This window comes from Lithobates pipiens, unplaced genomic scaffold (genome assembly GCF_037356315.1).
Source record: "Lithobates pipiens isolate NorthernLeopardFrog02 unplaced genomic scaffold, aLitPip1_a1.2 Scaffold_18, whole genome shotgun sequence".
In the NCBI taxonomy this organism is placed as follows: domain Eukaryota; kingdom Metazoa; phylum Chordata; class Amphibia; order Anura; family Ranidae; genus Lithobates; species Lithobates pipiens.
This window is the reverse complement of record NW_027507758.1, coordinates 417,970,693-417,988,191: the sequence shown is the minus strand read 5'-3', so window position 1 is coordinate 417,988,191 and position 17,499 is coordinate 417,970,693. Positions and strand designations below refer to the sequence as shown.

The 17,499-nt window shown below is 42.1% G+C and overlaps 1 protein-coding gene across 2 annotated transcripts in view; it reads right to left on the bottom strand.

The window, feature by feature from the left end:
* Positions 1-2,472: 2,472 nt before the first annotated feature.
* Positions 2,473-17,499, bottom strand: part of LRRC34 (leucine rich repeat containing 34) — a 44,367-nt gene continuing 29,340 nt past the window's right edge. For both annotated transcript variants that reach the window (XM_077488012.1, XM_077488013.1), the window contains exons 6-11: positions 16,214-16,342; positions 13,932-14,027; positions 13,671-13,825; positions 10,487-10,642; positions 9,821-9,947; positions 2,473-2,766 (exon numbers count right to left, since the gene is read on the bottom strand). In XM_077488012.1, coding sequence (XP_077344138.1) covers positions 2,575-2,766; positions 9,821-9,947; positions 10,487-10,642; positions 13,671-13,825; positions 13,932-14,027; positions 16,214-16,342 — 855 coding nt within the window. In that variant the 3' untranslated portion in view covers positions 2,473-2,574. The remainder of the gene's footprint in view (positions 2,767-9,820; positions 9,948-10,486; positions 10,643-13,670; positions 13,826-13,931; positions 14,028-16,213; positions 16,343-17,499) is intronic.

Here is a 17,499-nt window from a genome sequence, read left to right as displayed (position 1 = left end):
GTACTTTATCTGAAAGTGCACTTATTTAAATGTGGTTCTTTATGCAGTGGTATGAGTATATTGTAGCTTATAAAGCCCATCAAAAGTCAGTGTCCATATAAAAATATATTTTGGGCTTTTGTACAGCTAAGACTGTAATAAATTTCATTAGAAAGGAAATCACAGCTTACTGCAGTTTTAAATAATCCAAAATAGATACAAGATGAATTACACATCATGGACCCATTTATATCTTTGGTATTGATTTACTAAAGTAGTAGAGAATATTTAGTTGAATAAAGGCGTGATACTTTTGAACAACCAACCATGCATGGAAGCACAACTATAAATGTACAATCCCAATCTGACTCATTTCAGCTCTTTTATCTGGCAGAATGAAATGTTCTAAGTTACCATCTGTTACTGATTTGTACAGATTTACAGATATATATATGATATACATTTATCTCAGTAATCATAAATACCTCTTTACAAGCACTGGTTGGCCGACTGTTGAACAGCCATAATCTATGACAGAACATGCTCAGGCTTGCCTATCTACCTTTTGGAAGAAGTAGCACGTGTAGGGGACCCAAAAGCTGAACTCTGGGTGGGATATTGTTTCTAGGGGGTAGAGGAAGAGGCTGTATTACTTACCCCATTCCCTTTTCAAGAAGGTCCCAGTGTTGTCCTCTCCTCCCCAGAGCACCAGCCTGTGGGCAGTCCCTTGGCATCATTAGGCACAACGCATGGCTATTCACCTAGAATTGTATTTGGCGAGGGCAAGCATGTGATGTGTTTCAGCCTGCAGATCAGCTTCAGGCTGGGTTCGCAACATCGCTGCATGCGGCTCACAGCAGGGGTTTGGTGTGTTCTGGTTCACCGATTCAGGTCTGATTTCAGCCCAAATTTTTGGCTGAATTCAGACCTGAAATGGACCAAAAGACTCACAGGGCTCCTGTGCAAATTCGCTTCGGAGCCGTTGCAGAGATATGTGAACCGGCTCCATAGAGAGCCAGTGAACCCAGCCTTAAAGTATAGGTGTAAACCCAGCCTTAAAGTATATGTAAACCTTAACAATAAGCTTCTCATATTTGCCCCCTTTTGGTCTGTTGAAGCAACCCTGTGACCATACAAAAATTTTTCAAGCAAGCCCTACCTATATAAGAAGACTGTAAACACTCACTTTTCCTGCTGCCCGTGCCTTGAAAATATTTTGCATACCAACTTTACCCACTTCAGCCCCGGAAGGATTTACCCCCTTCCTGAAAAAGCCCCTTTTTTGCGATTCAACACTGCGTCGCTTTACCTGACAATTGTGCGGCCATGCAACGTTGTACCAAAACAAAATTGACAGATTTTTTTTTCCCCCACAAATAGAGCTTTCTTTTGAACGATTTTGAAAAAAAAAAAGCAATATTTTTACTTTTTGCTATAATAAATATCCCCCAAAAATATATAAAAAAAAACTAATTTCTTCCACAGTTTAGGCCAATATGTATTTGTAATATGCAATATGTAAAAAAATCGCAATGAGCCTATATTGATTGGTTTGCGCAAAAATTATCACGTCTACAAATAGGGGATAGATTTATGGCATTTTTATAATTTAATATTTTTTTTTTTATTAGTAATGGTGGCAATCTGCGATTTTTATAGTGATTGCGGCAGACAGATCGGACACTTTTGACACTATTTTGGGACCATTGCAATATATACAGCGATCATTGCTATAAAAATGCACTGATTACTGTGTAAATGTCACTGACAGGGTAGGGGTTAAACACTAGGGGGCGATCAAGGAGTTAACTGTGTTTTCCTCATCATGTTCTAACTGTAGGGGGGATGAGCTCACTAGAACATGACAGAGATCACTGCTCTCGATCACTGGGAGCAATAGATCCCTGTCATGTTGCTAGACAGAACAGGGAAATTCCTTGTTTACATCTCCCTCTTCTGCCTCTCCGTGCTATATGATCACGAGCCATTGGCGGACATTGAATCTGCAAGCATGCTCCCACAGTGGGCTCGTGCCCGCTAGCCGCAGATGACGAAATGACATTTGGGTATGTCGTTTTGCGCACTTGTGCCACTTTGCCAACGTATATCGGCATGAGCCAGTCGGCAAGTGGTTAAATGTACCATTAAAATTGTTTTATTTCTGTTCAGTAAGTTGCCACAAATTCTATGCTGTCCTTTGCACTCTGCACTGTACTCTTAAACAATGTTACCAGGAAGTGGGTTAAGGACTACAGGACACTTTCCCTGAATTGTAAATAGGAGGAGAAGAAGAGGTGTTGTGTAGTGCTAAAAGATTTCCTATCCTATGCTTACAACAGTGCTCCTCCCTTAGACACAGATTAGTAAGTGAGGACTCACAAGGTAAAAATGAAGGGAAAGAAGAACAGATGGTAGAAAGTCAATTCAACCACCTCTAAAAGACTGTTTTATGTATTACATACTGTATGTTATATGTAAAGTAGACATCCTGTGTAATTTTGAATGTTTTATTAAAATAATCTAAATCAGAATAAATGGTAAAAAATATATATATAAATGTACATGCAAGAACACATGTGACAGATGTTACAATGTCTAATAATTTGTTAATCCAAGACCAGAATTGCACACTGAATCATCTGCAACACCATAACTTGGGGTCCAGTAATAATGCTTTTTGAGTCCATGAAAAAGTTCAGCAAGATAGACACATCCATCTACTACATACGGCTGTACGTCCGTTGAGGAGTTGCTCAGACGTCCAGTTGAAAGTAGATTTGAAAATGCCTGAAATGATAAAGAAAAAAACTTTTTTTTTTTTTTTTTTTTTTTTTAAACCATAGACTAAATAAAATAGAACCAGTGACATTTAAAAGGATAAGTTCACCTTTACAAAAAAAAAATATTAAATGCACATTTTTTGTAGCTATTTATTTTATTTTTTTGTTAGAAAGCTATAAAGCATTTTACCCCCGATCAGGGGTGTAATGGCACGGTCCTGCAGACTGTCTGTGCAGCTGTCTGCCCATACCTCCGCCACGGGCAGGTAGTTACACTGTGACAGGAAGAGTCAATTAATTACCTAGAGCAGGGGTGTCAAATCCAATTTCATCGCAGGCTGCATCAGCATTATATTTGTCCTCAAAGGGCCAGTTGTATTTGTTAGCCCTTGTACTACTTCCAGCTGTATAATGCCACGTGCACATGATCGGAATTTCTGACAACAAATGTTCGATGTGAGCTTGTCGGAAATTCCGACCATGTGTAGGCTCCATCGGACATTTTTTGTCTGAATTTCCGACCAACAAAATTTGAGAGCTGGACAAAATCAGTTTTCGTAAATGCCGAGCGTGTGTACACAATTCCGACGCACAAAATTCCACACATGCTCTGAATCAAGTACAAGACAGAAGCGTTCGGTCTGGTAAAACTAGCGTTTGTAATGGAGATCGCACATTCTTCACGCTGCGATCGAAAAAGCACAAGGCTGAAAAGCGCAAATCGTCTCTAATCAAACTTCTACTAACACAAGATTAGCAGAAGGAGCCCAAAGGGTGGCGCACTGGCTATTTGAACCTTTCTTTTTGTAGTCCCGGCGTACATGTTGTACATCAGCGCCTTCTAGCTGATCGCAAATTTCCAAAAACTACCGTGTGTATGCAAGACAAGTTTCAGCCAACATCTGTCGGGAAATAAATCCGATCGTCTGTACACGGCATAAGAGTTGTCTGCACCATTGCCTTAAATCAGACAGCAAGATGTATGAGGGCTATAGCTACTACCATTTCCCCCAAAATATGGCATCTTCCCTGCGTGTGGCGAAAATGTACTTTTCAAAGAATGCCCAATCACGTGCAAGAAAAAAAAAAAACATTATTGGATTATGGAAGTCAGCGAAACTTCTTCACCTCAATCTCTAAGCTAAGAGAAAATTTCCTAGCCTATTTGCCTTTATTAAATCAACCCCAGTGAGTTTTCTCTCCTCTAAGACATTGGGGTTGATTTATTAAAACTGGAGAGTGCAAAATCTCATGCAGCTGTGTATGGTAGCCAAACGGCTTCTAATTTAGCTTGTCCAATTAGGCTTTGACAATAAATCCTGGAAGCTGATTCGTTTCTAAACAGAGTTGCGCCAGATTTTGCACCCTCCAGTTTTAGTAAATCGACCCCATTGCACAGTGCTGTGCATTTTCTCTATCGCCAAGAAGTGTACTGCATTGTACCCTTTGATTGTCTGTTAGCCAAAAGAGAGGACCATACAGCACACTTGTCTGCGATAGATGCACTGAGGTTGATATTGGAGCAGCAGGGAAGAGGATGTGGAGCAAAAGGAGGAAGTGGAATACGTAGAAGGGATTCAAGTGATTGAGAAAGTTAGTGCTGTTTATTTTCCTTACATTAGACCAGCCACATGCATCCAGTCAATGCTCCTGCCTGTAGGAACAATTACAAGCTGAGGTGTAAGGCCAACCCTAGGATGCCTACCACCCTCTACCTTTCCCATTTTCAATGTAGCAAATTTTACATACGGTAAGCCCTGAGCAGCTTTCCTGCCTTCCTTCCACGTTCTGTTAACATGGTCTTTAAAGACTGAAAGGTTTTGTAAGTATGGCCATCACTCTGGCTCTAGTATCTTACTAAAAAAAAAAAAATTCACATTGCACTGGGGTGCAAATTATGTTGATGCGTAATGTAATATGATCATTAATGAAAAATAATATCAGTGAACTTCTGTGATTTTGTCTGTTAGATACAATATAAAAGGAACTCCTAAAAAGGGTGATGGTGCAACAATATGCAAGTTGTATAGTACACTGCTCATCGTTTTTTTGTTTTTTACTACTATACTGGGTTAGAAAGCGGCAGTCAATTCCAATTCTACACTTCTGTATATGCTGTCAAACTGTCATTTTAGTCACCAAATGATATTTAAGGCCCATCTCCAGGAAATCCCTCCCATGCAGCAGGGCTGTGCCCATACTACAAGAGTTAACTTACCTGATCCTCTCCTCCCCTGGAAGGCGGCACCGCCCCCCCGTGTTCCAGCAGAAGACTGTTCCTCAGAATCTATACAAGGGCAGGGCTATAATCCACTGTGTTGGTCTTGATGACATCAAAGGACCTTAGACCCTGGAGCATAGGGGAGAAGAGGCTGTCCAGACCAGTCTCACAGCACAGAGGAGCCTGCAGCAACGGATGATCAGATAAGCAAATAGCTTTACCCTAGACAAAAATGGGCAGTTAACCCTTGCAGTGCCGATGCAGCCACCATGAAAGGGAGGATTGTTAGGTTTCCTGGAGTTCAGCTTTAAACAAATTAATCAAAACTAAAATGGCTTTAGAAAGAATAGAAGAAAATATATGCAATGCGTACGTATGTGTGTAAAACATTTTTAAATAATCATGATAGACCAGTATTAATTTGTATGTGCAAACTATTATATCTATATACAGTATGTATCTAAAGCCAAATGTTTTTATTTAATTTAGGTAAAGTAGGGATAGGTTAGAAATGATTTTGGGTGTTTAACTACAATCTGCATCCTTGTTTGGGAGATTCAGTGAGGTTGATTTACTAAAGGCAAATGGACTTCTTTGTAGGGGAAGTTGCACTTTACATTAGAATTTCCCCAAAGCTTATTAAATGTGTTGGAATTTCACCATGCTAAGAATATTCAGTTTTGTGCAAGGAAAGAACGTGATTGGACGATGGAAGTCAGCAAAGCTTCATCTCATTCATTAAGCTCTATGGATAATTTCCATGTAAAGTTTAACTTCCCTTGCAAAGTTAACAGTCTATTTGACTTAGGTAAATCAATCCCATTGTCTCTATTTGTCCAGGTGACAGCGGTCATCAGGACAAATAGAGACAACGGGATTGATTTACCTAAGTCAAATAGACTGATTACCGCTGTCACCTGGACTAAAAGTGTAGGAAAAGCCCAAATTTTAAGTGGTCATTGAAACAGGAATAGAAGGGAAACGGAAACTTGATCTGGTGACAGCTAAGAGAATTTCCTTTACTTACAACTCTCCTCTTTTTTCCTGTTATATCTTTTTTTTTAATTTAAAGCGTAACTCCACTTTTGTAGGGAAAAAAAGCAATTAAAGAAAAGATAATATAGTGTAAATAATTGCAACACTAATCATTGAATGTTATTAAAAATTGTCTTTCCTTTTCAATCTGCATGTCATTTTCTGAGAATACATTGCAATATGGCTACAGTACTGTACTGACTAGACATGTGCATTCGTTTTCGTCCGAATGCATTTTCGTCCGAATTTCAGCTATTTTCGTTTTCGTTTTGACAAACGATAACGAAAGCACAAAATCCGAAAAACGAAAGATCCGACATAAATAAATGCTTTATTTTCGTTTTCATTGTTACAACAGTTCGATATAGAATAGGAGATTCGACATGACTCTGACAACAATCTGTGTCTATAGAACCTATGTTCGAATGTGCCTAACCTTACCTCTATTAGTCCAAGATTATATAGAGAAAATATTCGACAGAGAAAAAAGATTTGACAGAGAGAAAAGATTCTGCAAGATACTGTCCTAAAAAGTGTTTGGGGACCCGGGTCCTGCCCCAGGGGACATGTATCAATGCAAAAAAAAGTTTTAAAAACGACCGTTTTTTCTGGAGCAGTGATTTTAATAATGATTAAAGTGAAACAATAAAAGTGTAATATTCCTTTAAATTTCGTAGGGGGGGGGTTGTCTATAGTATGCCTGTGAAGGGGCGCATGTTTCCCGTGCTTAGAATTGTCCCTGCAAAAAGTGTCATTTATGCAGGAAAAAAAGTCCTTTAAAATCACTCGCAGCTATAATGAATTGTCGGCTCCGTAATACAGAGAACACTCATTGAAAGTCATTGATAAATAAATAAATAAAAAAAAAAAAGTGTGGGGGTCCCCCAAATTCAATTACCAGGCCCTTCAGGTCTGGTATGGATATTAAGGGGAACCCTGCCTCAAATTTAAGAAAAAATTTGACGTGGGGTTCCCCCTAAATATCCATAACCAGACCCTTCAGATCTGGTATGGATATTAAGGGGAACCCCGCGTCAAATTTAAAAAAAAATTGACGTGGGGTTCCCCCTAAAAATCCATACCAGACCCTTTATCCGAGCACGCAACCTGGCAGGCCGCAGGAAAAGAGGGGGGGGACGAGAGAGCGGCCCCCCCTCCCTCCTGAACCGTACCAGGCCACATGCCCTCAACATTGGGAGGATGCTTTGGGGGTCTGTGACCCCTCAAAGCACCTTGTCCCCATGTTGATGAGGACAAGGGCCTCATCCCCACAACCCTGGCCGGTGGTTGTGGAGGTCTGCGGGCGGAGGGCTTATCAGAATCTGGAAGCCCCCTTTAACAAGGGGACCCCCAGATCCCGGCCCCCCCCCCTGTTTGAAATGGTAAGGGGGTACAAAAGTACCCCTACCATTTCACAAAGAAAGTGTAAAAAATGTTTAAATAAAACAAACGCACTTTTGAAAAATTCCTTTATTAAAAATAAAAAAAAGATTCCAGCGGCGGTAATCCACTCTTGCTATCCATCGACGGACGGTCATATCTCCAGCGATGTCTCATGTCATCCAGCGCAGCGCAGCATTCTTCTTCTGTCTCCGTGGAGGAGACACTACAGGCATTCCGGCGGCTGACGTTTGTTATATACGGAGGGCGGGGCCACCCGTCACCTGACCCCGCCCCCCTCTGACGCAAGGGGAAACCCGGGGTTCCCTGTGACGTAGGGGTGACCCGCACCCCTCTGATGTAACACAGGCAGGTTTCCGTTACATCAGAGGGGGGCGGGGTCACCTATACGTCACGGGGAACCCCGGGTTTCCCCTTGCGTCAGAGAAGGGTGGGGTCAGGTGACGGGTGGCCCCGCCCTCCGTATATAACAAACGTCAGCCGCCGGAATGTCTGTAGTGTCTCCTACACGGAGACAGAAGAAGGATGCTGCGCTGCGCTGGATGACATGAGACATCGCTGGAGATATGACCGTCCGTCGATGGATAGCAAGAGTGGATTACCGCCGCTGGAATCTTTTTTTTATTTTTTTATTTTTAATAAAGGAATTTTTCAAAAGTGTGTTTGTTTTATTTAAACATTTTTTACACTTTCTTTGTGAAATGGTAGGGGTACTTTTGTACCCCCTTACCATTTCAAACAGGGGGGGGGGCCGGGATCTGGGGGTCCCCTTGTTAAAGGGGGCTTCCAGATTCTGATAAGCCCCCCGCCCGCAGACCTCCACAACCACCGGCCAGGGTTGTGGGGATGAGGCCCTTGTCCTCATCAACATGGGGACAAGGTGCTTTGAGGGGTCACAGACCCCCAAAGCATCCTCCCAATGTTGAGGGCATGTGGCCTGGTACGGTTCAGGAGGGAGGGGGGGCCGCTCTCTCGTCCCCCCCTCTTTTCCTGCGGCCTGCCAGGTTGCGTGCTCGGATAAAGGGTCTGGTATGGATTTTTAGGGGGAACCCCACATCAATTTTTTTTTAAATTTGACGCGGGGTTCCCCTTAATATCCATACCAGACCTGAAGGGTCTGGTTATGGATATTTAGGGGGAACCCCACGTCAAATTTTTTCTTAAATTTGAGGCAGGGTTCCCCTTAATATCCATACCAGACCTGAAGGGCCTGGTAATTGAATTTGGGGGACCCCCACGCTTTTTTTTTTATTTATTTATTTATTTTTTTATCAATGACTTTCAATGAGTGTTCTCTGTATTACGGGAGCCGACAATTCATAATAGCTGCGAGTGATTTTAAAGGACTTTTTTTCCTGCATAAATGACACTTTGTGCAGGGACAATTCTAAGCACGGGAAACATGCGCCCCTTCACAGGCATACTATAGACAACCCCCCCCCCCCTACGAAATTTAAAGGAATATTACACTTTTATTGTTTCACTTTAATCATTATTAAAATCACTGCTCCCGAAAAAACGGCCGTTTTTAAAACTTTTTTTTGCATTGATCCATGTCCCCTGGGGCAGGACCCAGGTCCCCAAACACTTTTTAGGACAGTAACTTGCAAATTAGCCTTTAAAATGAGCACTTTAGATTTTGAACGTTGGAGTCCCATAGACTTTAATAGGGTTCTAAAGTATGCTATATACTAGCTCCGTCGAATCTTCTTTATACATTCGACAGACACCATAAGCCTTCAAAGACAGATTGGACCGTGATTCATGTGGATTTTCGGACGAATGCAATTTTTGAACGAAAAATGAAATAAATAAAAACGAATTTCGGGAGTAACTAAATAAATTAAGTTTTCAGACGAAAACGAAATTCCGAAACGAAATATTTTACTCTGCACATGTCTAGTACTGACCACTCCCCAGAAACATAATTTCCTGCTTGTGTGATTTGCTCACCAATTTTCCCATAAGTCTGCTTAAGATTTCAGGCATCCCTTGCAACAAAAATTAAATTTTTGGAGAGATACTTTCAATAGGAACCCGTCTAAAGGGATGCAGGCCCAGCAAATTTCCTCATTAGTGCCCTGTAGCTCCACACCTGACAGATAATTATGAAACCACTCCCATTAGACCCACTCAGTACAGAGGCACAGACAAACACACATGGCTTTCTTCAGAATAACAAAAGGTAGGAATCTGCAACAAAGTTTGTTATAATCCTTGCAATGTACATAGATCACCCAGAGGTTTTTTTCTCAACAAAAGTGGAGTTGCGCTATAACTTTTATAGAGCACCTGATTCCTTCACAGCCAAAACTGCTCCAAACTGCTACAACTGGTTTTTATGTATGCTTGATATTTATTTGATGTATGTTTATAAATGTACTATAAACAATAAAACATATACCACACAGGCAGCTTCATCCAGCACATTCCCCCATATGTAAATGTATTCTAAACTTGTGTTTGCTTGGATTGCAGCCGCCAGGACCTTTAGGCCTTGTCCAGTAATGTTGTTGCTCACAACTGCCAATCTAAAAAGAGCAAAAAAATAAAAGAAACATAGCCATGTTACTATGAAAAATAATAAAGCATTTTTAAATAGCAATATCATTTATAGTCTTGTTGCATTAAAGTGATATTAAAGACTTTGCTTAGGTGAAGACTTAATATGGACATTTTCTATGTATAGAAGTTATTTCCTCCCCATTCTGCTGGTCTCCTTTGTACTGGCCCTACTTTCCTGTGTATAGGGTTGATCCTCTCCCTTGCAAGAGTCCTATGGAGCCACTTTTTCGTAATCTGCTCCCAGGATCTGAATACAGGGTGATATGATCACACTGGCTGCTCAGACATGCAAAGGCATCCTGAGAGGACATACAAGCAAACCAGTATTATTTAACAATAGCAAACAGCAATTTAGTAATTGGAATAACACTAACTGTAGCTTTCATTTGCCATGAAAGTAGAGAGGAATAACTGCTGATGTTGATTAGATGCTATGGATACTGCTCTTTGCCTAAAGTGAAATTATGGTAAATACAACCCTGGCTGTGTGCACTGCTATACTTACGCCTTAAGACTGCTATTGTATGTATGAATGGTTTTAGCAAGGTGGATGGCCCCCTCATCCTCCATTCTGTTTGATGTCAAGTCTAAGATTTCCAGCGTTGTATTTGTCTGTAGCAATTCAGCTAAACACTTAACTCCATCACGGCTGATTTTATTACTAGAAGAATAAATCATAAACATGTTTATCAATAAAAAGAAATCTGAAGTTTGCATACAGTGAATGTGCATTTTCATTTAGCTTTGCCTTTATTCACACATGTATTATATGTTAGGAATTCTGTGGAATTTAGAGGGTACTATCTAAATTCAGTGTACCTGTATACTGCATGGCTTAAGCCAGCCATGCATGGAAATTTGGCTAGTTCAGCATGGACCTGACAAATTTCAATCCATGTATGGGCAGGCTGGTTGTACAAAAGTCACTCTACCAATCAACTTCTGTACAACCAGCCTGTCGGATTTTCCCCACTTGATCAGCACCATCGTCTATAGTATTCTGGTGGTGGGGAAGTCTCCTTGCTGTCAGAATACACATCAGGGAGGATTCCCCCATTCCACCTTGAGTGTGGGTTGAGGAATCAAGGTATTTTTTAATTTTGTTTAACCCACTAGTTAAACAGAAAAAATAAAAATTACTCATCTATGGGCTCCTTTAGGCTGGCTATAGACAGCTCAGTAAAAGCAAGCATGCAATTGATTTCTGATACTGCTTGCAATTGCCGAGCTGTTTCTTCAATAGGGACTAAGGCCGGCCATACACAGAGAAAATTTCTTTCCTGCAACCTTAATTCCCCCCCAATCAACGCAGACAGTGTTGATGCAGGAATCCCTCCTGCCAGTCCATTGTCTTCTCCCAGTGGGGGGAAGCTGTCCCCACCGGTCAAAAACATTGATTATTGCTAGTGGCTATAGAAACTGCTAGCGATAATTGCAGGTAAACCCTGGCATGCTGGTTGTACCATAGTTGATTGATTTTATTAATTTGCTACATTCGGCCTGCCCATTAACGGTTTGAATCTCGGCCGGTTCCTGCTGAACCAGCCGAGATTCAAACTGTATGGCCTGCCTAAGACAGACAGTGGCACTTTCAATATTCAGTGTACATGGGCATATTCTTATCTCCTTGCAAAATGTAGCTACATGCAGGGCTAATCCTTCACTATTCTAGAAAAAATGGTTGTACTGCCTGTTTACCACCTGTTTTGGGGGGCTATCTATGGCCAGGCCAATATACCATACATGCTGAGGTTGTCTGTTCTACTGTAACTTGATGTTTAGTAGCTGGAGAAGGGATGTTTTATGTGTAGTGCAAGTATTGTAGCACTGAGTAGCATCTTTGTTAGTGTACTTCCAGTGTTAGAAATAAGAGAAGTCATTAAAATGCCAGTGATCCATCAACTTCAGCAGCTTTGATATGTTTTACAAGTATTTGCAGGACCTGAACTTATAAAGGCATCAATTGGACTTCTTACTCACTTCCTACTTACATACTCCACCACTGCAGGTTTCCATATCCATTCCATAATAAGTGTTTGTTAACCCCCCCAAAAAGTGCTTGTGCTATGTAATCTGCCCCTTTCTAAACTGTAAACAAACCTACCTGATCCTGTCACTTCCTGTATCCCCTCTCTGCGCTGACCACAAAAATCAGGGCTGCTGAGCCCTGTACATCCTTCCGTCATCTGCAGTCTGCTCTGCTCTTATCTCTCTCCTTCACCCCCTCCTCCCTGCCTGTCAACTCTGTGTCTCTGTCTCCGCCCCCCCCGCAATTAGTACAAATAAAAGCTTTGAAATGGTCACTGCCAGCCCCTCTATTATAGCCTGGCGTACTACACTGTATTATTCTTTAAAAAACCAAGGATTGTAAATACCTGTTTTAAAACGATCTTCAGGCCGGTCACACGACTCTCGGCTCAGTTTCCAGGGCTACTGCAGGAAGGGCTGAGTGGCCATGTGACCTCCCCAGCTGACGTCGGAGATCTCAGCCTCTCCTGCAGAAGCCATGTATTGGAGCTGTACAGCAGCCATTAGTCATGTGACTGGCCTGAACATGGCTCTAAACAGGTATTTACAAGCTTAGTTTTTATAAAAGACTTACACAGTGTGCTATGCCAGGCTCTAATAGAGGGGCTGGCATAGACTTATATGGCTTAACAAACACTTTAAGCTGGCAGCACTATCGCCCCCCCTCCTGCCCAAAATCCCTTGACTGAAAAAAGGAGCCAGGCCTAAAACTGTTGGCTGAACACTTTTTTCGTATTTTGCCAGCCAGTGGGGCCGACTGTCAAAGTACATTAGCTACAGTGTGGATGGATAAATCTGTTAGATTTAACTCTCTATAGCTATTGCCAGCTTTAGGGGCCAATTTATAGTGGAGAGCTGATATTGCTATCCCCTCACTAGTATAGTTCCTACAGTGGTCTACATTTCATGGCACATTCATAAAATGCAGGCATCTGTGTGGAGACTGCAGTGTCCTATGGCATTCTCTTACTCTCTCTGCTTAACACAGAAGAAAGAACTCCATGATTGGAGAAGAGCTGGTCACATGACCAAAAAGCATATTTTTAAGCAGCACTATGGTTTAAAAATATGCCATTTGTTTTTTTTTTTTCTAAGCAGGGATATAACTGCAGTAAGTCCATCCATTACTTATTGATCCCCTACCGCTTCTTCTCAATTATAAAGAATCTAACATCTTTGGTTTTCATATCCCTGTGTAATGCTGCATACACACGACCGGACCTTTTAGACGGACTTGGTCCAGCGGACAATCCGACGGACTTTGCAGCTGAGGTCCACCGGACTTTCAAACAAATGGACTTGGCCACACACGATCACTCCAAAAGTAAGACGGATTCGAACGTGATGATGTAGAATAAGGAAGTTCATAGCCAGTAGCCAATAGCTGCCCTAGCGTCGGTTTTAGTCCGTCGGACTAGCACACAGACGAACTGATTGTCTGCTAAAAGCAGAGTCTGGCGGACAAATTTGAAGCCAGTCTTATTTCTAGGTCTGCCGGACTTTTGAGAAGAAAAAGTCCGCTGGAGCCCACGCACGAATCGAAAAGTCTGCCGGAAAGTCCGATCGTGTGTACGTGGCATAACTCTGACTGACAAGGTGAGGCCTTCTCAACATAATTAAAATATTACATTGAGGTGACAGAGATTGTACCAAACTCATACCAGCTGAGGTCAAGATATTTCAGTGCAGTATTTTCATGCAAGGCTTCACAGAGTCGCTCAAGTCCAAAATCTGTCATTTCATGTTTAGACAAATGGAGCTCTTGAAGAGTGTTATTCGTTTTCAGCATCAGTGATATGTGAATGATTGTATCTTCCTTAAAGCCAAATAAAGGTAATGCGTATGTTAGCGTGCATCAGACTGCATGGGGTAACAAATTTGCAAAAATAATTTTAAAATGTGTCATATATAATATCACTTACCTGTAGCACATAGAACAAAGGACGGTTTAGATTAATAGACTTGATTGACTTGTTTCTAAGTAGAACTGTGGCCAAGGCTATTAAACTCTGAATTCCCTGTAAGACATACACACAGCAACAATATACTAAAAATGTAACACATACAACAATGATATACTAAAAAAAAAAAAAAAATGTTTAAATAGCTGTGAAATATTCAGACAATACATCAGACTTTATTTTTTGTGCAAATATCACAGTGATTTTCTCTGTTTTATAGGCCACACATATATATCAGGATAGCCTTGGCTAAAATGTTGCAATTTTCCCCTTGCGCTGTTCAGTAATATGCCTGTTTACCTTCTTTCCTTTGTGATGGGAGGGCAGCATATAACTGTAAGCAATCCATAGTCTGAGCCCCTGATATTATGCTTGTGACCATCTCATGTTATATTATGCTGACAAGACAGTCCAGTTTACAAAGTTTAGAACAGGAGAAACTCCTATTGGATTATTGGGAGCAAAACTCTTCTTGGTTTAGACCTGTTTAGTTAAAGGGGTTGTAACCCTTGCCTATACCCAGTGAAGTGACTGGCTTCAGTTATACACAGAGATGAGACAAATCCTCCAACATAAGTTGTACCTGCTTATCTGCAGGCCCTTTATCCTGTACGGCCTTGTAAAACTCAGATATGAAAGGGTGTTTTCACAAACTCACAAAGCAGGGGCCAGGGATCTGTAGTTACACACCACATGAGCTCTGAGAACTGGCTGGAGGGAAGGAACCCCCCCCCCCTCACCCCCCTTCACACAGGAAGAGAGCTGAGGCTGTCAATCAGGCCTGGTTCACACCTATGCATTTTTTAGTGCGTTTTCAGTTTTGCAGAAACACACTACAGTCCATCTAACATGATTTCCTATGGATGTGGTTCACATCTATTCATTTTATGGAAAGGGCCAGGGACTTTTTTCAGTTTTTTGTTTACATAGACTTTAATAGATCAAAAGCGTGTATTGAAAAATGCACCTGCAATATGTAAACTGCAACCTGCATAGGTGTGAACCAGGTCTCGGGCTGTTTGCTGGAGCTCCCTCCCCTGTCACCGTTTTAGCTCTTGGTGTCAGGAAAACTTGTCATAAGCAAATTATGCTGATAACAGTAGACTAGACAGCAAAGATAAATGACAGTGCTTTGTAGAGAGGCAAGTAAACACTATAGAAACATGCTTTTTTAAATTTCGTATGTAAGCTTTACAACCACTTTAAGAAGGAATAGTTGATCCCAACATTAGTTTTTATCATGTATCAGACAGTTAGAGACTTGTGGGCCCCATCATGAGTACATGCCTATCATAAAGAGAGTTTCATTTATTCTTGTACTTAGATCAGCTCAGATGCTAGCATTGCAGCAGAGCTCTTTTCTGAGTAATGATTTATTTTCTGAGTGTGAAATAGCAGGAATGATATGTACATTATTGCTAGTCGAAAATCCTCTCCATTTTCCTAAGACTTAAAGTGGTTGTAAAGGCTTATTATCTTTCATGTTCATCTCCCCCTATATACTTGCCTTAGTCCAATCTCGAACCAGTGATGTGCCCAAGAGCAACAGCGCTGCTAACTCTTGCTCTCCTCACAAGACTCAGGGAGGGCAGCAGGAGCCACTGGCTCCAGCTACTGTCAGTCAAATATTGAGATGAAGGAGCAGGGGATGGGGCCAAGCTGTATTGTGTGTGTCAAGAGACATACACATATAGCTCGCGATTTCCCGCTACACAAAGTGTTAATAGGGCCTTAAAATCATCTCCATGAGCTGTTTCAGATGCACTCCTTTGCCCAAAATGTGCAGCTAAAGCCCCATACACATTATCAGATTGTCTGCTGATTTTTTCCATCAGATTTACCAAAACCATATAATATGAGGTCAAACCTTAGGGGTTTCAATGTGTATGCAATCAGGCAGGCCCTTGTACTACATGGTTTTGGTAAACCTGAAGGAAAAAATCAGCAGACAATCTGATAGTGTGTATGGGGCTTTAAGCACACCAAACGGCACACCCGATGCAAAAGTTGACCTTTGGTCAAAAGTTTGCTCTTATCTTCATCTCTTACCATTCTTGCTGGCTGCTCATTTATGTGTACTGTACTACAGAGAACAGTGACATCTGACTGTCAGGATGGGCACTGGACACAGAAATAATTACACATCATATATTCCAACCTATCCTTTCTGTATTTAAAAGTTTTGCCAGATCTGGGCTTAACTAAGCAGAAAAGAAAGAATGCTTTGCAATTTTTGAACTTACCAAGTCACAGTCACCAAGATCCAGTTCTTCAAGTGTTGAGTTGATTTGTAGCATTGCAGCAAAAAACATAGCTCCCTTGTTTCCTATTTTATTGCCTGTCATCCTTAGGCTTCTTAGAGTATCATTCCTCTATAAAGAAAAGTAAGCAAAAATAAAGAAAATCAGTTACAGGGTTATTGGAGTTAGTAGACCCATCATGGATAGGGCAATGAGTGCTCTAAAGTCTGTTCATAGTTACCTGCATAAAGTGCTTTAAAGTGAATGTAAAACCTCACATATACCCTTTGAAGTGAACAGCCTCAGGTGATACACGGGGATGAAACAAATCTCCCTACATACGTTTTACATTTATATCTGCTGTCAGCTTTATATACTGTTTAGAAAGTACACATAATTTTAGGATTTTGTCACGTACCTGGTAGGAGTCTGATATGACAAGGTCAGCCTCCCTTGTATTTCCAGCCCAAGCCCCACTGAAGGTGGAACAGATGGTGGCTAGGGCCAGGAGGAACACAAGTGCCTGTAAGTGTTGGTTTCAGAACTTGCAGATGGAGTAGTAGGCTCGTGGCAGACAGGGCCGTCTTTAGCGCAGGGCAAACGGGGCACTTGCCCTGGGTCCAATGTTTGTAGGGGGGCCCGCACTACTACCCGCGAATTGGGGCCCCAATGAAGGTTTTGCAGAGTGTGCAGAGGACACGGGAGGCTGTATTCCCGTGCTAGCCAGCTGAGAGGGGGCGGGGCCGGGAGCTCCACTGACGCTCTGACCCCGCCCCCGTACAGCCTGTATGCGCTGAACAGAGCGGCTGTAGTGAGAGCCAGTGATCGGAGTGGGAGCGTCAGTGGAGACCCCAGACTTCTGTATTCCCCAGCCAGTATAGAGGGGGCGGGGCCGGGAGCTCCACTGACGCTCCCACTCCGATCAATGGCTCTCACTACAGCTGCTCTGTTCCGAGCATACAGGCTGCACGGGGGCGGGGTCAGAGCGTCAGTGGAGCTCCCGGCCCCGCCCCCTCTCAGCTGGCTAGCGTGGGAATACAACCTCCCGTGTCCTCCGTGCACTCTGCAAAACCTTCATTTGGGGCCCCAATTCACGGGTAACGGGGCCCCTCTACAAAGCATCAGTGGAGCATCAGTGTTGTAGTGAGATCAGACAATGGAAGCCCCGCCCACATACCTCTAAGAGTCCATTCACACAGGGGCAACTCCTGATCCGACTTCAGGTCGCCCCTAGTCGCCTCAGGTCGCCTCAGGTCGGACAACATTTAAAAAGCAATGTAAGTGAATGA